Consider the following 22,852-nt stretch of genomic DNA (forward strand, 5'->3'; position numbering starts at 1 on the left):
AAAACAATAAAACAAAAACACACAACAACAAGGAAATATACTTATTTATGTTCATTTTATTAAATATAATTTTTAATAAATTAAAAACAAACAAAAAAATCTACATAAAAACTGAAATTTATCCAAAATCTTGTAGTTTTTCTTTGGGGGAATGTTTCATCTCGATTTCTTCTGCTCTTTCTTTTCCATACGTTTGCCTGGCTCATCACATAGAAACCATAAGCCCGTAATGATAAGTGTTGTCCCCACTGTGGATAGGAGGGTGATGGGCTCTTTGTATATCATCGATGCTAAAATAAACTAAAAAAACAAGTTTTTAGACAATTTATGGTTATTTAGTTTTATTTTATTATTTATATGAAATTGTTTTAGGGTAAGTGCGCATAAGTTCGGCATGTACCAGTAGTCGGCACTTTTGTTTTCATACCCTACACTATTACTGTGGTACAGGGTTGTTTTTATGTGAAGGTGGCGATCCTCGTAGGAACGGTGTTTTGAGCCTGTAATCTTTTTTACAGGCTATTGTTGCAAAAAAATAAAAAAGCGACTATTTAAAGTTTTAATGTGCAAAAGCTCCGATATGAACTTCACTTTATTCGACTGCTTCTTTTCTACGGATGATTTAAAAATTCAATGTATGCAAAAATGATCTCGAAAGTAACAGAATGCATTTACCAAAAAAAAAGGTTTATGTACAAAAAGATTTATTTTAAACATACATACAATAGAATTGACCAGTCTATGTAACTACAAATAGACTGGCAAGTGCTTAGATGTACGAGGGAGTATGTATGTTTATTAGTTGTGTGTATAATTGCACTGCTTGCAGGTACCAAAATATGCACTCGCTTTAAACAACAAAAAACCTGAGTGCAGCGCAAGTGCAAGTGCATTTATGCAATACAGGGCCGGACTTGCGGTTAACATCTTCCCCCCGTTGAAGTACTTGGGGCTTCAACAGAAAAATCAATAGGAAGCAAGGCTAGGTTTGTTACTGCTCGCTTAAAGATGCCACAGCTAGTTCGTATGTTCACCACTCGAACGACTTCATCTTGACCTTTAATAATTTCAATAACTCGTCCCAATTGCCATTTAAGTGGAGGTAAATTGTCGTCTTTAATGAGCACCAAACTTCCTAAGGAAATGTCTACGCCTTTTGCTTGCCATTTTGTTCGCTCTTGCAAGAGAGAAAGGTAGGAGCTGCTCCATTTTCGCCAGAAAATTTGTTGCAATTCAGAGACCCTTTGCCAGCTATTGAGACGACCGAAGTTGACCCATGTCATATTTGGTTCTGGGATAGAGATTAATGGACCGCCTACTAAAAAATGTCCGGGTGTTAATACATCCAAGTCATCCGGATCTTCTGAAAGAGGACACAATGGGCGAGAATTTAAGACTGCTGATATTTGGCACACTAAAGTCCTCAGTTCATCAAATGTTAATGTGTTGAGTCCAACAACTCTGTAAAAATGAAATTTTGCTGACTTTACAGCTGCTTCCCAGAGCCCTCCGAAGTGAGGCGATCTGGGTGGAATAAATTTCCATTCAATACCATCATCGAGGCACTGTTCATGGACTGCGTTTAAATGTGACTGTCTCAAAAACATTTCTTTCAGGTCATTGAGTTCATTTTTGGCACCGACAAAATTTGTTGCATTATCCGACCATATTGTTCTTGGCTTGCCTCTGATGGAAACAAATCGTCGAAGAGCACATAAAAATGAAGGCGTTGATAGGTCTTGTGCGACCTCAAGATGTGTTGCCTTCGTCGAAAAACAGGTGAAGATGCAAACGTAGCATTTTACCGGCGGGCGACTCTTGACTTCGGATTTGTAGTAGAATGGTCCACAAAAATCCACACCAGTTGTGTGAAAAGCTCTATTCGGTCTAACTCTATCCGAGGGTAAATTGCCCATAACGTGTTGCATTAGCTTTGGCCTCATTCTAAAGCATCTAACACATTTGGATATTATAGAGCTCACCAGTTTCCGTCCACCGATGGGCCAAAATTGCTGCCGAATGGCTGCCAATAAACATTGCGCGCCAGCATGCAGCAATTTGAAATGAAAATGCATCACTATAGATCTTGTAATTGGATGGTTTTTAGGTAATATAATGGGGTGACGTGCATCAAACTCCAAATTTGAGTTTTGAAGGCGCCCTCCAACTCGAATCAACCCATTATCGTCAACCATCAGCATCAAAGATGATAATTTGCTGTATGAAGGAATGGCTTTGTTTGCTTTCAATGTTCTATACTCCTCCGAGTAGCAAACTTGTTGAATATTTTTGATTAAAAGGGTTGTCCCAGTTTTGATGTCATCTGGGGTTAACGCTTCAGAAGAACCTCTCAATTTTAAAAATAGAAATTTAGCAATGTACGCAAATATTCGTTGCATTTTTGGAAATGAGTTGTGATACTTACACTGTATCGACAAATCGGTTAATGTAGTTGTAAGTAATACATTCCTTCTCCGCTCTGGCAAGTCCTTCAAGTATTCTGTACTACCAGGCCAGGCTGCAGATTCGCTCAAAAGGAAATCCGGTCCACTATTCCACAACGGTGATTTGAGCAGCTCTTCAGGGGTTGCGCCTCTTGATAAAATGTCAGCTGGATTGAGCTTCGTTGGAACATAGCGCCAAGACATTGTTGTTTCGAGTGACTGAATTCGAGAAACTCTATTCGAGACAAAAATATTGAAGTTTGATGGTAGTTCTCGAAGCCAGGATAATACTACCATTGAATCGGACCAACAAAATACATTGCAGCGAAAAGAAAAAGTTTTAACAACATTATCCACGAGTTCGGATAAAAGACATGCCGCTGAGAGTTCAAGTTTTGGAATTGTCAACGTTTTTATAGGTGAAACTCTAGATTTGGAGCATAATAAACAAGATCTTACAATGCCATCTATTTCCGACCGTACATACACGCATGCGCCGTAAGCAGCTAAACTGGCATCACAAAAGCCATGAATCTGGGTAGAGGCGGAGATTACCGAAACGTAGCGTGGAAATGTAAATCGATGAACTGAATCGAATTTGCTAATATAATCGATCCACGATGAGTGTAACATTTGAGGCAAACTTTCATCCCAATCCAAATTTTGCTTCCAAAGATGCTGCATGAAGATTTTTGCCTTGGTGATAACTGGTCCAATCAAGCCTAAAGGATCATAAAGCCGGGCAATAGATGACAATATGGTGCGCTTGGTTACCACCTTCCAATCATTGATGGGGTTGAACGAAAAAATAAAATTATCACCTTTGGGATCCCAAATCAGCCCAAGAGTTTTTGTGATGTCTGTACCATCATGAAATTTCAGAAACTGTTCACAATCTAAAACTGGAACACCTTCAAGAACAGCTGGCTCATTTGAACACCATTTACGAATCAAAAAATTGCCTCGTTTGAGTAACGCCGACACTTGTTGTCTTATGGCCAAAGCTTCTTCAACAGAATTGCCCCCAGAAATCATATCGTCAACATAAAAATCTCGCCGAACAATCTTAGCGCCAATAGGAAAACAATTCTCTTCATCGATGGAGAGTTGGTGCATTGCGCGTATGGCTAAGAACGCTGCTGGTTTTGTACCATACGTAACAGTGTTTAATTTGTAGACCTTTACTTCCTTCATTTCACTTTCTCGCCAGAGGATACACTGAAGATAATCATCAGGATGGGATACACGTACGCACCTGTACATCTTACAAATATCCCCACTCAGCGCCACCTTGAAAAATCTGTATCTGACTAGTGTATTAAACAATTTCGGTTGTATGCTAGGCCCAGCGTATAGAATATCGTTTAATGACATTCCTGATGTGGTTTTGGCCGAACCATCGAAGACAACTCTTAGCTTCGTCGAAGTACTGTCCAACTTATGGACACAATGATGAGGCAAGAAATATTTGGCTTCAGGTACCTGGGGCGATATTAACGACATATGATTTAAATCAGCATACTCACGAATAAAGGCAGTGTATTGGGCTTTTATTTCCGGATGGCGCCTGAATTTCCTTTCTAAACCATACAGACGCTGTAGTGCTTGTTGGTAAGAGCCTCCTAGGGATGAAACATCTTTGCCTTCGACTTTAGGCAATCGAACCGAATATTCACCTGTAGGTAGCCGGACGAAATTGTTGACGAAATGGGTTTCACAATACGTGTCCTCTTCAATAATGGGCTTAAAGTTGGTTTCAATTTCCCAAAATCCTTTAATAATTGTTGAAAGTTGTGCTTCTTCTTCCTTCAAATCGGTATAAATAACGGCAAGCGAACAAGATTGCCGTGAACGAAAACTTCCTCCAGCAACTACCCATCCTAGTAAGGTTTTTTGCAAGACTGGTAAGTTGGCGGCAATCTTAATTTGCCCAACTGACATCAAATCGAAGAATAGTTCAGCACCAATCAAGATATCTATGCGATCAGGCTTATCAAATGATGGATCTGCAAGCTGAATATTTTTGGGAATATTCCAATTCGAAGTTTCCAAATTTATGCCGGGTTGATAGTCTGTGATTGTGGGTACAACCATGGCAGCGAATGTTGTAGAAAACTCGCCAATTCTAGATTTTACTACCAGATCAACAGATTTGTTTACATCAACACTTCCATCCCCAATGCCAGAAATGGTGGCTGAAACCCGATTGCAGTCTAAGCTAAGACGCTTGACAAGGCGATTGGCAATCAAGTTAAGTTGCGACGCAGAGTCCAAAATCGCTCGGCATGGAATGAATTCACCAAACCTATTTTTGGCAAGGATGATGGCAGTCGCAAGCAAAACGCTACCACTTGAAGATGAGGACGGCCCAGATGAGATGTCGGTGGATGACGTCAGCACCGCTTGAGTGCTCGATGGTTCCACAGGTTGCGATGATGTTGAAGGATGTGGCGTAGATGGTTGCTCCATATGCAACATAGTATGGTGTTTTGATGAACATTGCCGACAGCAGCCTGAGAAACATGTTTTCAAGGAATGTCCCTTACGGAGACAATTCAGACATAATTTGAGCCTTTTTGCTTCTTTGAACCGAAGAGAGGGAGAGAGGTTAGAAAACTGTGGACAATTTACAATAAAATGGTCCACTGAGTCACAAAAAACACACGATGGCGATTTGGCTCCTGCAGCCACATGCACATGACGATTTTTGGGGTTTTGTTTCTTGGTGTTCTGGTGTGTTGAATCCATGTTTGTGACAGAGTGCTCCAAATTTTCGAGCATACGACACCTTTGGTCTAAAAATGATGACATGGAACTCCAACTGGGCAATTCATTTGCCACCAAGCTCTCTTCCCACTTAATCTGTGCGGCCCTGTCCATTTTTGATGTTGCCAAATATATTAAAAGACCATCCGCTATTTGGCCTTTGGAGGTAATGGTCATCATAGCACGTAAATGCGAATTCATTTTGTCACTAAGATGTCTAAGGCCTACAGCAGAACCATTTTCGACAGGTTTCAGGGAAAATAATTCTTTAATGTGACTCTGAAAATGTAATAATTTATTATCGAATCTATTTTTCAATAATTTTACCGCTTCCGCATAGTTTTTCTCGGTCAGCTCCAATGAAGAAACAGTGTCTAGAGCGATACCAGTAAGGCTAGAACGAAGATGATGAAACTTCTCCAAAACACTGAGATCCGTGCTGCTGTCGACAACCGTGGTAAACAAGGAGAAAAAGTTCGGCCAATCTGCATAACCTCCACTGAATTTGGGCAACTGAATTTCTGGAAGCCTAGTTTTACGCATGGCCGATGAATTTTCACCAAACGAACCACCATCAATAGAAAATTGACGCATCGTTGAAGACCTAGGGTTTGATTCTGACCTTTGAATAACATTCAATCGCCTGGTCAATTTAGCCTTCGCATCCAAGTATAGAGTTGTGAACCTCAGGCGCCCATTATATTCTTGTTCGACGGTTAATATTTCCTCCAATGCTGATTGAGCGTCTTCAAATGATGCGTTTATTTGGTCCACAAAGTCGAGACGGACGGACAAATCGGCCAAATCATATTGGGCCAGCTGCTCGCTTGTTAGGCTTTTGATTAATGTCTCCAACTGCTTCTCCATCGCTGATATTTTAGTTCGGAACGGCAAAACATTTTCAGCAACTTCCCCATTAATGGTATCGGTACCTTGATCAGTTACAGGCATTTTTCACTGTTCCACTTTCCAAACGATATATTTTTAAACGATAAAGTACTATCCGAATTGATAATTTTTTATATTAAAATCTTTGTGATCAATTTAAACAAATTGCAATGAACTACTCCTTATGTTAAATATATTGGGTTGCCCAAAAAATAATTGCGGATTTTTCATATAGTCGGCGTTGACAAATTTTTTCACAGCTTGTGACTCTGTAATTGCATTCTTTCTTCTGTCAGTTATCAGCTGTTACTTTTAGCTTGCTTTAGAAAAAAAGTATATTTGATTAAAGTTCATTCCAAGTTTTATTAAAAATGCATTTACTTTCTTTTAAAAAATCCGCAATTACTTTTTGGGCAACCTACAAACATACAAATCTATATATATAAAATCAGTTTGTGGGTTTGTAAATTTGTTTGTTCCGTATAAACTCAAAAACGAATGAACCGATTTCTTTGAAATTTTCACAGATTGTGGTAAGTGGTTCGGAAGGAGCAATAGGCTAAATAACTGATTGATATCGGTAAGGGGCAGACCATCCCCCTTACCTTAAAAGTACGACCCCAAAATACAAGTAAGCCGATCGGAACAATATGGGATTCAAATGAAAGGTATTCAGGAGTAGACTATGAATTTCATATTAAAAATTGGTTCCAAGTAACTGGGGGGCCGCCCCGACCCCAAAACTCCCTTAAATAGGTTTATTGGACAATTGTTACAATATGGCACTCGAATGTAAGGTATTCAGGAGTAGATTACGAAAATGGTCAGGAAGCAGGAAACGGCTTTTTAGTTTTATTTTTTACATTAGAATGGGGCGGACCCTCTCCCGTTACCCCAAAAACACTACTTATAATCAAAAGTGGACCGATAGGGACAATATGGGTATCAAACCAAAGGTATTGGGGAGTAGAATACGAATATGGTATTAAAATTGGGATCAAGTATGCGAGGGGTAGTCCAATCTAAAAAAAAAAACATTGGACGTAAATATTAATATGGGACTCAAATGAAAGGTATTCGGGAATAGACTACGAATATGAAATAAAAAATGAGGTCCAAGTAATTGGGGGTCGCCCCAACCTTAAATGGGAATATAATTCGATCCTAGCTAGATGAGCCTCCAATTATAGGTATTTGGTAGCAGATAACGAATATGACAATAAACTTTGTGTCCTAGAATGTAGGTGGTGTTTTTTTTTTTTAATCATTTACCGCACGCTTTATTTTTTTTTTTTATTTATTTGATAAAAAATGTAATGATAGTACAACAAGCATCACTTATAAATTACAGTACTATCCGATATATGTCAATAACTAATAGTTTCACAAAAATAATACTATTACATAGGTATTTAAGTATAAACAAAGAAATTAATGATTAAAGAATTATACAGAAGATAAATAATTATTAGTGTAATTTGATGTATATATTAATAAATGTGAGCTAATATTTAAAGGGTCAAAATTAAATTACTTCCTAAGTGAGATGATGTTTTAGCTTAAGTTTAAAGTTCTTTTCATTAGGACTATTTCTTAAATTGATTGGGAGGGCGTTCCAGAGACGAATGGTGTAAACAAAAAATTGTCTGTCACATACCAAGTAGTTACTTTGCAGTGGAACCATGCAATTGGTTCGAGAATATCGTGAGATTTCCAACCGGTCGTAAAGATATTTGGGTTCATGTGTATAAATTAAGCGATGCATGAAAGTCAGTGCACGAAATTTCAAAAAATTTTCAAATTCCATCCCATAAAACTGTCTAGAAGCCGATGATATACTATCCGCACGTCTGATACTATAAACAAATCGTGTAATGTCATTCGAAACTACTTTTAATTTACGCTTATGGACGTAGTCACATTCTGCGTATATCTCACAACAATACAAAAGTTTAGGTAGTAAATAGGCATGAGCAATTGCGTGACGCACACTGAATGGAATATATTGGTGAATAGACCAAAGAGTCCGTAACATACCATAAATCTGTCCTATAGCCAACTCAATATGCCTATTCCAGGACAGAGTATTGTCAAATAATACCCCTAAATTCCTTGCAGTCTGCACATACTCTATGGTCTTGTCACCTAAGGCAAGCCTAGGCAAAGACAATGTATCTATAGACTTTCTCGAGATAACAATGCACTTCGTCTTGTCAGGATTCAACTTCAAGCCATTCTTGGTTGCCCAATCACTGATGTTTTACCTTCTTAAGTCGCCTCCATTGGACCCATTAAAACAATGGGGGATCAAGTGATAGATATTTTTAAGTGGAGTGCGTCATTCAAATTTGTGCTCAAGTGACAGATGGAGTGAGGCGCACCCCCACCAAACGGCTGTATACACCAATTATGACAATGTGGGGTTAAATTAAAAGTTTAAGGTTGTGGACTGCGAATATGATATCTTTATTCTGCTCATATATCTAGTGGATATATACCGAAACAGTTGATCAATTATAATGACCTTACAGTGTGATAGGAGCAGTTGCAAACCTTAACGTCAAGGTGGCCGCCATTTTTAGCTCATCAACAAGGAGCCGTCTTTTCCTAGAAAAGCCCAAACTACATGCTGCTGGGCTGGAGGCCATCGTAGCGCAGAGGTTAGCATGTCCGCCTATGACGCTGAACGCCTGAGTTCGAATCCTGGTGAGACCATCACAAAAAAATGTTTAGCGGTGGTTTTCCCCTCCTAATGCTGGCAACATTTGTGAGGTACTATGCCATGTAAAACTTCTCTTCAAAGAGGTGTCGCACTGCGGCACGCCGTTTGGACTCGGCTATAAAAGGGAGGCCCCTTATCATTGAGCTTAAACTTGAATCGGACTGCACTCAATGATATGTGAGAAGTTTGCCCCTGTTCCTTAGTGGAATGTTCAGGGTCAAAATTTGCAAAATTTGCATTTTTTTACATGCTGCTGGGCAACACTTTCATGTTCAAGGTTGTACATGGTTTAATTACTAAGAACTGTCGCCACCGCACCTAATATAAAGACTGACAAATTAGTTCTTTACCACTTTAAACAAGTAAAAGCGTGCTAAGTTCGGCCGGGCCGAATCTTATATACCCTCCACCATGGAGCGCATTTGTCTTTTCCTTTCCCGACATCTCTTCTTAGGCAAAAAATGATATAAAAAAAGATTTGCTCTGCTATTAGAGCGATATCAAGATATGATCCGGTTTAGACCACAATTAAATTATATGTTGGAGATCTGTGTAAAATGTCAGCCAATTCGAAAAAGAATTGCGCCCTTTGGGGGCTCAAGAAGTAAAATAGAGAGATCGATTTATATGCGAGCTGTATCGGGCTATCGACCGATTCAGAACATAATAAACACGTATGTTGATGGTCATGAGAGGATCCGTCGCACAAAATTTCAGCCAAATCGGATAATAATTGCGACCTCTAGAGGTTCAAGAAGTCAAGATCCCAGACCGGTTTATATGACAGCAATATCAGGTTATGAACCGATTTGAACCATACTCGACACAGTTGTTGGATATCATAACAAAAAACCTCGTGCAAAAATTCATTCAAATCGGATAAGAATTGCGCTCTCTAGAGGCCCAAAAAGTCAAGACCCAAGATCGGTTTATATGGCAGCTACATCAGGTTATGGACCGATTTGAACCATACTCGGCACAGTTGTTGGATATCATAACAAAACACGTCGTGCAAAATTTCATTCCAATCGGGTAAGAATTGCGCTCTCTAGAGGCTCAAGAAGTCAAGACCCAAGATCGGTTTATATGACAGCTATACCAGGTTATGGACCGATTTGAACCATACTTGGCACAGTTGTTAGAAGTGACACTAAAACACTATGTGCAAAATTTCAGTCAAATCGGATGAGAATTGCGCCCTCTAGAGGCTCAAGAAGTCAAGACCCAAGATCGGTTTATATGACAGCTATACCAGGTTATGGACCGATTTGAACCATACTTGGCACAGTTATTAGAAGGGATACTCAAACACTATGTGCAAAATTTCAGTCAAATCGGATGAGAATTGCGCCCTCTAGAGGCTCAAGAAGTCAAGACCCAAGATCGGTTTATATGGCAGCTATATCAAAACATGGACCGATATGGCCCTTTTGCAATACCAACCGACCTACACTAATAAAAAGTATTTGTGCAAAATTTCAAGCGGCTAGCTTTACTCCTTCGGAAGTTAGCGTGCTTTCGACAGACAGACGGACGGACATGGCTAGATCGACATAAAATGTTGCGACGATCAAGAATATATATACTTTATGGGGTCTCAGACGAATATTTCGAGTAGTTACAAACAGAATGACGAAATTAGCATACCCCCCATCCTATGGTGGAGGGTATAAAAAGACTAAATTTTGACTATTCACCAGGTAGCCATATAGTCAGTTATAGACAACTAACACATAATGATCAATGTTATAGGCGCTAAGCCGTTTCAAGCGAGTAGCAGCATAAACAAAGGAAATCTATAGACCAAAAAGCTCTAACAGATGGGAGAAATGTCAAATTCTCAGTCGTTTATATGTGTTGCGCAAGTATCCGAGGCGACATGGAACGGAGAACATTTAAGTTATTTTATTAACATTTTTGGTATTAATGTCTAGACCTTTCCCTTATCGATGGCAACACTAACATTTAAATAAGCGCCATCTATTCTGTTTGCAATGGATCAATCAATCTATTCTGTTTGCATTGGATTCGTTGCGGTTGTTTGCTGTATTATTCTTTAAATTTCCGACCCTAAGACGGGCCTAAACAATAGGTGTTTTACAGGTAGTTTAAGTGGCTATCTTTGCCATAGATACAAATTTATTTAGTAGAATGCGAATATCTAAGTTTGTGTTAAACTGTTAGAGGGGAAGGCTCAACGAACGTACACCTAATCAGAGCTATTGGAGAGTAGGTTACATTACAGAGCTGAATTTTTTCTACGTCTTGAAAGCGAAAGCTGTGGAGCGGGTTTGATTGAAAGCAGTGGAGCGGGTTTGATTGAAAATTTAGCTCAAAGATAAGAAGCCTCCTTTTTACAGTCGAGCCCAAGTGAAGTGTGAGACAAGCACACATATTTTTTTCGTTTTGTCACTCGATTCGTTCACCAAGTCATTGAGAACAGCTGATTTTATAAAGGGAAACAAATAGCTGTTTTCAATGACTTGGCGAACGAATCGAATGACAACAAGTAAAAGCGTGAAAAGTACGGCCGGTATTATTTTTTAAACCCTCCTACCCTGGGACAAGCTTCCACAATATTCTAAAAGTTCTATAAAAACATGGCCGCAAAATTTATACGTAACTTAGTGAATGCAAAGAAGAATAATTGAAAAGAAAGTTATAATTGAGGAAGAACGTTATATTGGGTTGCCCAAAAAGTAATTGCGGATTTTTCATATAGTTGGCGTTGACAAATTTTTTCACAGCTTGTGACTCTGTAATTGCATTCTTTCTTCTATCAGTTATCAGCTGTTACTTTTAGCTTGCTTTAGAAAAAAAGTGTAAAAAAAGTATATTTGATTAAAGTTCATTCTAAGTTTTATTAAAAATGCATTTACTTTCTTTTAAAAAATCCGCAATTACTTTTTGGGCAACCTAATATTATAATAATGACTTTAAGACTAAGATAGCAAAAATTAACTACTCATTATATTTGAATATATTAAAACAGTATTAAATATTATTATTTTTTGAAAAGATTTTAATAAAAAAAGAAATATAGTAATTTGACAAAATAGGATGAGAAAGAAGGAAACAAATTTGAACATATTTGAATGTATGTAAATGTATATATATAAGTAACTAGCTGAACCGGGCCCGCTCCGCTGCGCCTTCTTTAACTCTCTAATATCTTTTTAGGGTGGGGACACTTCGCCCTAAATGCAGATATCGAATTCGTGCCATTTTAGCCTATGACGCTGAGCGCGTTCGAATCCTGGCGAGAACATCGGACAAAGCGGTGTTTATCCCCTCCTAATGTTGGTGACATTTGCAAAGTACAATGTCATTCATGGTCATATAAAAAATTTTCCCCTAAGAGGTGTAAGTTAGAGGTTTCACTGCAGGACGCCTTTCGGGCTCGGCTATAAAAAAAGGACCTTTATCATTGAGTTTAAACTTGAAACGGAAAGCACTCATTAATGTGTGAGAATTTGCCCCTTCTCGATTCCTGGTGGTAATGTTCATCCTTAGGGTAGTGTTCTCATTAGGGGAGGGATGGCACCTCAGACATTTCGACTCAAATATGGATATCAAATTCGTGCTGGCCGCTGGGTACTTGGACCCAAATTTTAATATGATATTCGTTATCTGGTCTCCAATACATTTCATTTGGTACCCCTATTGTACCCATCGGACCCATTTCGGATATGGGTAGCGTTTTTGGAGTAAGGGGTAGGGTCCGCCTTCATCCGATATCTAAAAATGATATAGCTTATGTTCCCTTCCAGACAAACGTACACAATCTAAGAACAATTTAAGAAAATAGGTTCAGCCAAGTAAAGGGTGATTTTTTTGAGGTTAGGATTTTCATGCATTAGTATTTGACAGATCACGTGGGATTTCAGACATGGTGTCAAAGAGAAAGATGCTCAGTATGCTTTGACATTTCATCATGAATAGACTTACTAACGAGCAACGCTTGCAAATCATTGAATTTTATTACCAAAATCAGTGTTCGGTTCGAAATGTGTTCATTCACCGTAACGTTGCGTCCAACAGCATCTTTGAAAAAATACGGTCCAATGATTCCACCAGCGTACAAACCACACCAAACAGTGCATTTTTCGGGATGCATGGGCAGTTCTTGAACGGCTTCTGGTTGCTCTTCACTCCAAATGCGGCAATTTTGCTTATTTACGTAGCCATTCAACCAGAAATGAGCCTCATCGCTGAACGGTGAATGAACACATTTCGAACCGAACACTGATTTTGGTAATAAAATTCAATGATTTGCAAGCGTTGCTCGTTAGTAAGTCTATTCATGATGAAATGTCAAAGCATACTGAGCATCTTTCTCTTTGACACCATGTCTGAAATCCCACGTGATCTGTCAAATACTAATGCATGAAAATCCTAACCTCAAAAAAATCACCCTTTACAAGCTTGCTCTTTAAGGCACACGTTGTTGCTCTTAGCAGTGGGGTACACAGCAGCACATACGTGAATGTTTGTTTTCTTTTATTTTTTTTCTCGCATATAGCAAGTACTCATTTGTTATTGTGATCGAAGGCAATTGTTCTTCATTTGTGGTTTGCAATTTTCGTTGTAATAATGTTTTTGGTTAAATGTTTTGAAACTACAACAATAGTTTAACCACCGAATAAGAACAAGCAAAGAATAGCATTAATACACATACAAATACATCTGTCCGGAAACAGGCCACTGAACTTGATTCATTTTACTTTACGTTTTTTTTTCTTTTGCTTTCTTATGCATACTTAACATATGTGTATGTAACATTTGAATTTCACTTAACAGTCCGGTTAAACGTAACAGACACATACAAGCAAAAGCCTAATACTGTAGACTTTCAGGTTACAACATCTACTACCTGAATGAAACCGGCTCTTCAAAACCGAATTTTTTCTCTCTTTTCTAATTTTTGTTTGCAATTTCTTCCCCTTCTTGACTTAATGTTGCACGCTTTATAAACAACTTCTTTAAAGTTTAATGGTAGCGTTTTCGAGATGGACAATGGCAAGATCCCATACCCACCGACGAGCAATAAGGCTGAGCCAAATAAGCGTGCCAATGCCATATTGTCTCCTTATAGACTTGGCCAACTTATACAGCCTTTTCGAGAAATTGACTCAAAGTCGCCATGAGGTAAATATGCTACACCAATCAACACCTTCTGAACGCCAACAATAATCTCGACAAACAAGTCCTCCACGATGCCATATCTCTGACCGACATGAACAATCTTTCCCTTAAAACTGTCCGAAAGGAATCATTTCGAATAACCAGCTATACTAACTGTATTTAAATGAGGCTTAACCCACGTCTCGCTTACACCGATCACATCCAAAAACTGTCCTCAACAACATTTATTATTTCAGATAACTTTGAGGAAGCAGAAATTATATTAAAACTCTGCCCATTGAAATGACAGACATTTAAGTTGTTGCTAAAATTTGATAAATTGGAACGTAGATATTGATTGTCATAAACAATTGTACCTATATTAATGAGATCGAGTTTTAAATTTTTTTTTTGAATAATAAGAAAATGGCAGACAATATTAATCATGAAAACACCAAAAAAAATAAAAGAAAAAAAATACGAATTGCAACAGTTAGCAATTAAAAACCAAAATAAATTAATAAATATTTAACTACTCAAATAATTCCGTTCTTCAGCAACGGTCTGGACATCGGACTCCATGAGAACGCCAGTAATCAAACTAGCACATTTATCATAATCTAGAACTTTGCATGTGCCATTGGGAAGGGTTACAATGACTGTTGATTTATCAGCATTTACAATTTTAAATACTTCAATTTTTTTCTGTCGCCGTAAATTTTGACATAGAAGAGCAATTCTGACGAAGATTGATTTAAATGATCATTTCGAAATATTCTGTCTTTTATATTATTGCCGCCTATGATTTCACATAGTAGTAACTGTCTGCCCTTATAGTAGTTCGCCATAATAGTGTCTCTAGTAAAGACAGAGTTGGCCATATAACAATAATGTTGTATATCAGAATTATTTATATTTATGTTGCACAAAGCACCAATTCTTATAACTGGTTATCGCAAATCCTATATACCATTCGGCAAACCTTTAACGACTATATCCGAGCGGTTCAGTCTTCTTTGTAAAATATCATTTTGGCTTCTCAGCTGGGAAATGGCACTACCCTGATTCGATTCTAGCTTCCTGGTTACTGCTGGCCAATTTACAATTTGTTCTTGTAGCTTTTTTACTTTGGCGTTAAATTCCGTTTGGACTGTCTTTATATTGCATCCATATGATCTTTCATATCTTGAACTTTCTTGCTTATTTCCGATTTAAAAGTATCAATCTGGTTTTCAAAAGACGATGAGAGGTCAGTAAATTGGCCACGAAGTTCGCTTGACAAATTAGTGCTATTAGCAGAAGGCAAAGAAATATTTGCTTTAACATAGTCTTCGCTAAATACATATGTTTATTTTTTTTTGCGAATACAATTTGGACTCCTGTATAAGAAGGTTTTTGTTTTATACAAAAATGCTCTTTAGTAATTTTAACACAAGCTATGTGGTAGTATTTATCGCAAACACAACATCCAATACCACACTGGCGTTTTGGTATATTGCTTGTTAATTTTGGGCATTTATAAGCTTTGGTTTGTGAAGCCATATTTAAGCCAAAAAAATGGTATATGGCAACTCAGAAAAAAAGCAACACCGAAACCAACCAGCAAAATCCACAAAACAGCAACATGTAAACCAAATGCACACCAATACAAGCAAAGGGTTCCACAAAAACACCAACAATTGCTCAACTATTACAAAAAATTGGCGCGAAAAATAATAAAAACTAGGGGTCAAGATCCCAGATCGGTTTATATGGCAGCTATATCAGGTTATGAACCGATTTAAACCTTATTTGACACAGTTGTTGAAAGTAAAAATAAAATACGTCATGCAAAATTTTAGCCAAATCGGATAGGAATTGCGCCCTCTAGAAACTCAAGAAGTCAAATCCCCAGATCTGTTTATATGACAGCTATATCAGGTTATGGACCGATTTCAACCATACTTGGCACAGTTGTTGGGTATCATAACAAAATACGTCGTGCGAAATTCCATTCTAATCGGATAAGAATTGCGCCCTCTAGAGGCTCAAGAAGTCAAGACCCAAGATCGGTTTATAGGGCAGCTATATCAGGTTATGGACCGATTTGAACCATACTTGGCACAATTGTTGGATATCATAACAAAACACGTCGTGTAAAATTTCATTTCAATCGGATAAGAATTGCGCACTCTAGAGGCTCAAGAAGTCAAGACCCAAGATCGGTTTATATGGCAGCTATATCAGGTTATGGACCGATTTGAACCATACTTGGCACAATTGTTGGATATCATAACAAAACACGTCGTGCAAAATTTCATTCTGATCAGATAAGAATTGCGCACTCTAGAGGCTCAAGAAGTCAAGACCCAAGATCGGTTTATATGGCAGCTATATCAAAACATGGACCGATATGGCCCATTTACAATACCAACCGACCTACACTAATAAGAAGTATTTGTGCAAAATTTCAAGCGGCTAGCTTTACTCCTTCGGAAGTGAGCGTGCTTTCGACAGACAGACGGACGGACATGGCTAGATCGACATAAAATGTCGCGACGATCAAGAATATATATACTACTTTATGGGGTCTCAGACGAATATTTCGAGTAGTTACAAACAGAATGACGAAATTAGTATACCCCCCATCTTATGGTGGAGGGTATAAAAATTATTCCAGGCGTTCAGCAACAGCCAATGCAAAAAAACGCAATGACTCCTCCTTGGCAGAAAAAACGCATGTGAATGGTACCAACACAATTGATGACACAGCCTCGGCAGGAATATAAACAAAATCTCGGCGGCAAATCACAATTGAACCAGAAAATTTTGACAATTCTTTCAATTGCAGTTTACGTGGACAAATTCAGCTGACGTGCGATTGTTTCAACTTACAATTATAAAAATCATTGACTACACTTTATTTTTCAAATTATAATGTTTTCTTTTTTATTTTCTTGGAGCTCGCTAATTTTGCTAACTATTCATAACAGGGTTGCCAACTCCCCGTCGCCATTTCCCAGTCTCATCACTATTGCATCCGACGTTGACAGCTCTGGGGAAAATATATAATTAAAATTTTTATCACAAATAACACAGGTCCTCGGCCGAGTACCAGTGTTGGCATAGAATAATTGGTAGTTGATATGATTCAGTCCCGAAACTTTGTTGTTCTGGTTCGTCCATGGCTCCTGAATTCAGCCAATATGAATCTTGCCCTCACTGATTTTCTCCATCAGAGCGTTTGCGTGATGCAGATTCAGATATAGCTCCTATTTGGACTAATATTGCAATAATGTGGCCATTTGTTAACCGATTCACATCAAATTTGGCACAAAGGATGACTCCCGGCATTGCTATTGATTTTCATAGAAATCGGTTACTGGCACGGGATAGCTGCGAGCACCACGCAGGCTGCAACATTGAGGTCCGATCTGTGTAGTGTTCATTGCTGTGACGAGAAGCTTAGCTGCGAGCTACTGCGAGCGTCCACAGGTTGCGGATAGTGGAATGCTCCATACGGAGTAGCTGCAACGGCAGCGGTTTCGAGCGGTGCGCAGTGAGAGGTCGGACGGCACCGTCTCTTGCAGAAATATTGAGTGCCTATTCGATTTGAAAAGGCGAGTTTTAAGCGCCTATATATAACCAAAACAACAACATAGAAATCGTTTTATATTTAGATATACCTCCAATATATGTGTATGTTTCAACCGATTGGCACTTTTAGAACCTTTGTTAGCATATTTTTTAACTGAATTTATCTAAGATTTGCGATTTTGATTAAAATCTGTTAACTTTTAAATATAGCTCCCATCAATATTTTTGTCCGATTTTGACTAATATTGCAATAATTTGGTCATTTGTTAACCGATCCTCACTAATTTTGTTACTAATGTTTCACTTATGACTCCTCTGATCAATGGTCGTAGAAATCAATTTCATAGAAATCTGTTCAGACTTAAATATATAGATCCCGATTTTCACTCTTAAGGCCTTTGCTAACCCATTTGTCAACCTATTTTCTCAAAATTTTGCAGAACAATTTCTTCCGGATTTTAGCCAACATTTTACATTTCATATTTAAGCAAATTTAAGTTTCTACAACTTAGCCCGTATACCCACCCAATGTGGTGTAGAGTATGGAAAGGTCGGCTTCGCCCAACTTTAGCCTGTCTTTTCTTGTTTACTTTTGTACCAGGCGTATACGCCTAGCTTCTGTATTTAATTTTGAATAACTTTTATATTTGGTACGATTTTTCTTATTATTGTTTAATTTTTTAATATGAAGGACATGTTGAGACTTTTGATGAAAACCCATTTCCATAGAATACGAAGGGACTCATGGAGGCACCGGAATCTTGGAATAATGACGTTGATCGAAGGTTTATTATTAGGGAATTTATGGTGAAGGAATCCTTGAGGAGCTTCAAACCATTTAAGTCACCCGGAACTGATGGAATATTTCCGGCGTTACTACTGAAAGAGGCGCCTCGTCTGGCCAAAATTTTCACAGCGTGCCTAGGACTCGCATATACTCCGAAAGCCTGGCAGGTGGCAAGGGTGGTGTTTATACCCAAGCCCGGCAAGGCAAGTTATGCGACACCAAAGACCTACAGACCCAAAAGCCTTACGTCCTTTCTACTCAAAACCATGGAACGTATTGTGAACACCATGATAAAGAGTATGACATCCAGCGAACTGCTCAAATACAAACAGCATGTCTATGTCAAGGGAAGGTCGGTGGAGACTGCCCTGCATGAGGTTGTGCATAAAATAGAAGAATCCTTCGATGCCAAAACGTGCACATGGCGGTATGCATTGACATCTAGGGGGCTTTTAACACACTCCGATCCAATCCTTAGACCAGTACCGGATGGACCCGGTCCTTAGGAACTGGATAAACCCTATGCTAAGGAACATGTGGATAAAGTGTGTGTCCTATGGCATAAATATAAGGGAGAAAGTGGCACAGGGCTCGCCAAAGGGGGGCGTTTTATCGCCACTCCTATGGGTGACCACCATAAATTACCTATTACGGATGCTGACAGAGGAGGGATTTGAACCCGACGATGTCATATTACTTCTAAGGGGTAAGGATCCGAACGAGCTATGCAGAAGGGCCGAAAGTGTCTTGCATATGGCATATGACTGGGCTAGACCCAGAGGTTTCTACGTGAACCCAAAGAAGACGAAATATGCCTGTTCTCGAGGAAGACGAAGGTGGGCCAATTTAACGCACCACGTTTCCTCAATAAGACGATTTCGATACCTGTTAAGGTCAAATACTTAGGTGTGATCTTGGACAGAAAACTGAATTGGAAGTGTCACATTCAGGAGCGTACTGAGAAGTCTCACAGATGTTGGGCACTATGTAGACGGTCCGTAGGCTCGAAATGGGGCCTGAATCTGAGGATAGTCCACTGGCTCTACAGGAGCGTGATTAGACCAATACTTACTTACGCCTCAGTAGTTTGGACTGCTATGGAGAAAAGTGCACCATAAGGACCATACAACGGGTTCAGAGAACATGTTGTCTTGGCATAGGCGGAGCGATGAGAACCACGCCCACTAGGGCACTGGAGACTATTCTAGATATCCGACCCATTGACATACAGATTAAGTGTGAGGCAGCCACTGCGGCTATGAAACTTAAGGCAATGGGAGAATGGATTGAGGATGGGAGCAGCTCATACCATCGCGGTATAATCGAGGCAACGATAGATAACCTGGAAGGAAGGGAAAAGGTTTCCGATCGGATACCTGAGATGAATCTTGAAGTCGAGTGCGAGGCACTGCTGCCATCCATCGGCACATTCTTGGATTGACGGAACCCTAGTATTGTCATTTGGAAGATCATGTTACACGGATGGATCAAAGCTAGAGGACAGAGTGGGATTTACATTAAGAACCCATGGACTGAGACTGTCTGACCATACTACGGTCCGGCAGGCGGAGATCCGGGCGATCACGGAATGCGTGAAGTGGTGTGGCGCGAGGACGTCGAGTGTGAACATCTTTACCGAAAGTAAAATTGACATAAGGGCAATAACAAACAGGACGGTAAGGTCACGATCAGTCTTGCGGTGTAAGAAGGATATTAACGCCCTCCCTGAGGATGGCAAAATCAGTATCGTTTAGGTGCGGGGCCATAACGGAGTAAGGGGAAATGAAAGGGCAGACGATTTGGCGGTGAAGGTCAGAGGATTGCCGTCAATAAACTTGGTTAAGCCGAAGTCTTTCGGGTCAACGCAGTCCGAGTTAAGGAAGTGGGCGACGGCGAAAATTCTATGGGGGATTCAGATCGTGAGAAGACGAAGCTATTACTGAAAGGACGCAAGAAGGAGGTCAGTATAGCTATTGGTATCATAACGGGACACATACGACTATGAGCTCACTTATGTAAAATCGGTGCGGCAAGTGATGTGTAGGGCATGCGGGGAAGATGATAAGATGTTGGAGCATTTCCTTTGTCATTGCCAGATACCGGCATTTAGGTGGAGACACAATACCAGACGTGAACCAACTTAGGGGAGTGGTACTGAAAACAATTAAGTATTTTGTAAGTAGCACGGAATTCCTAACTAAAATTTTCTTTTTAGAGGTTACTTTATAGTTTTTAGAGCGCACAAGCCGATTAATGCCTTAGGTGTATGTTAATAGCGGCATGGGGAGGATTAATATCGCACCCTCTTTTCAACCTAACCTAATTTTTACCATTATCGAGATATGTGCATATTTTGTGCGTATATTTCGTATTTCCACGGTCTCTGCACATCAATAAGTATGTGTGCAAAATTTGCAGCGGATTGAAGATATTTTTCTTTTGGAAGATATAATTTTTTAGCAGACGGATCAAGACGATCAGGAAAATATATTTTACAGGGGATAAGATCAAAATTCCTTATCTTTTAAGTGAACTAAGTATACACCCATTCATATAAAAACTAATTCTACAAGCATACTCACCGATACAACATAATTGGAGGCTGAGGTTAGTACTGTGGCAGTCAAAGTTTGTTCTGCTAGTTGCAAAGCCTTCAAGAAATACCGCCAATTCAAAACGTTACACAAAATCATTACAGCTATGGGTAAGATTTTTACAATAAAGATTTCTGTAAATAAATTCAAATAAAAAGACATTAATCATAAAAATTTGTGAGTACCATCGTTTGAGTTAGGTGAGAACAAGGGGAGCTAATTTAAAAGTAGTTTACAGAAAAAAATTAACGGGTTTACGGAAAGGTTTTCTTTTTGTCAACCACAGGTTGTTATGGACACTTAAATGTACTATGGGGATCACCATTCTTATCAGGTCAATGCGCTAAAACTTGGAACCGATTTTTTTAAATTTGTGTGTTGCTTTACTATTTCATAAAGGACCACCTGTGTAATATTGTATATCCTGAGGTAGCATATCTTGTATCACATTATGACATCTACCACTCTCCAAGAAACTGGGCATTTTTCCAAAGAAACTTCCTGAAATTGGAACTCTGTCAGCATTTGAAGCCCTTAAAGCTTGCAGTGTAGCATATACCTACCACCGGCTGCAAAACATCCCGCTATAAAACAATATCGGTATTTTTGTAAACTAGTCATTATTAATTAACTGTGTTTTGATTAAGCAATTTAATTAAAGCTAATACGGCATATAGTTCTGGCAAGCAAAAATACCATTATGCGGTCTTTGAGATAAACAAAAGAAACAGCTGTTTCGTGTAGATACGTCCCCACATATGACACTTGAATAGTGTAAAAACGTCGAACGGCGTAACAGTGTAAAAACGTCTAATCAAAGGGAAACCGCTAAGTGTAGTACTTCAAAATGATTCAAAATAAATTTGCCAAATTAGGCCTTTTTTAGGTGAAGAATTACAGCCGCATTCACAAAAATTTTCTTATGAAGCATTAAAGTGCACAATAGTTATTAAACGATTTTTGTACAATAAACCCATTATAGCATTTCGTATTCAAGAACAGCACATATCAATGAGTGCGGTCCGATTCAAGTTTAAGCTGAATGATAAGCGGCCTCCTTTTTAAAGCCGAGTCCGAACGGCGTTTCGCAGTGGAGAAGTTATAACATGTCATAGAACCTCACAGATGTCGCCAGCATTAGGAGGGGATAACCACCGCTGAAAATTGTATGATGGTCTCTCCATGATTCGAACCCAGGCGTTCAGCGTCATAGGCGGACATGCCAACCTCTACGCTACGGTGTCCTCTTTTTGCATTGCATTTGCAAGCCTATTCAGAAAAAAATAGTTATTGCATCGGTTTTATCACAATCAGTTCCAGATATTATCATACTTATTTGTGTATTAATTATTAAAATAAAGCTTTAATTCACTTTGAATAAATTCATTTGTTCTTGTCACAAACAGCTGGGATATAATAGGCATGCAATTTTAAACATAAAAATATTCTTTATATTTATAAACCGGTGCAGGGTCGTATGTTGGGTTTGTTATACCCTCCACCATAAGATGGGGGGTATACTAATTTCGTCATTCTGATTGTAACTACTCGAAATATTCGTCTGAGACCCCATAAAGTATATATATTCTTGATCGTCGTGAAATTTTATGTTGATCTAGCCATGTCCGTCTGTCCGTCTGTCTGTCGAAAGCACACTAACTTCCGAAGCAGTAAAGCTAGCCGCTTGAAATTTTGCAAAAATACTTTTTATTAGTGTAGGTCGGTTGGTATTGTAAATGGGCCATATCGGTCCATGTTTTGATATAGCTGCTATATAAACCGATCTTGGGTCTTGAATTCTTGAGCCTCTAGAGTGCCCAATTCTTACCCGATTGGGATGAAATTTTGCACGACGTGTTTTGTTATGATATCCAACAACTGTGCCAAGTATGGTTCAAATCGGTTTATAACCAGATATAGCTGCCATATAAACCGATCATGGGTCTTGACT

At 38.9% G+C, this 22,852-nt stretch overlaps 2 protein-coding genes across 7 annotated transcripts in view; both read right to left on the minus strand.

Moving 5' to 3' along the window:
* Window positions 1-36: 36 nt before the first annotated feature.
* Window positions 37-21,614, minus strand: LOC131998500 (uncharacterized). Of its 3 annotated transcripts, none has more exons than XM_059370799.1 (4): window positions 21,465-21,614; window positions 21,307-21,402; window positions 20,890-21,035; window positions 37-300 (listed from the first exon to the last, which is right to left on the minus strand). In XM_059370799.1, the coding sequence occupies exons 1-4, from the start codon at window positions 21,520-21,522 to the stop codon at window positions 157-159; spliced, it is 444 nt and encodes a 147-aa protein (XP_059226782.1). In that variant the 5' UTR covers window positions 21,523-21,614; the 3' UTR covers window positions 37-156. The 3 variants fall into 3 exon arrangements, with proteins under 3 accessions (XP_059226782.1, XP_059226783.1, XP_059226784.1); XM_059370800.1 differs by having other exon boundaries at window positions 21,461-21,614; XM_059370801.1 differs by lacking the exon at window positions 21,307-21,402.
* Window positions 20,946-22,852, minus strand: part of LOC106092414 (protein phosphatase 1 regulatory subunit 16A) — a 562,806-nt gene continuing 560,899 nt past the window's right edge. For all 4 annotated transcript variants that reach the window (XM_059370798.1, XM_059370795.1, XM_059370796.1 and 1 more), the window contains one exon: window positions 20,946-21,035. The gene's annotated coding sequence lies outside the window, so the exon portion shown is untranslated. The remainder of the gene's footprint in view (window positions 21,036-22,852) is intronic.

This window comes from Stomoxys calcitrans, chromosome 1 (genome assembly GCF_963082655.1).
Source record: "Stomoxys calcitrans chromosome 1, idStoCalc2.1, whole genome shotgun sequence".
NCBI lineage: Eukaryota > Metazoa > Arthropoda > Insecta > Diptera > Muscidae > Stomoxys > Stomoxys calcitrans.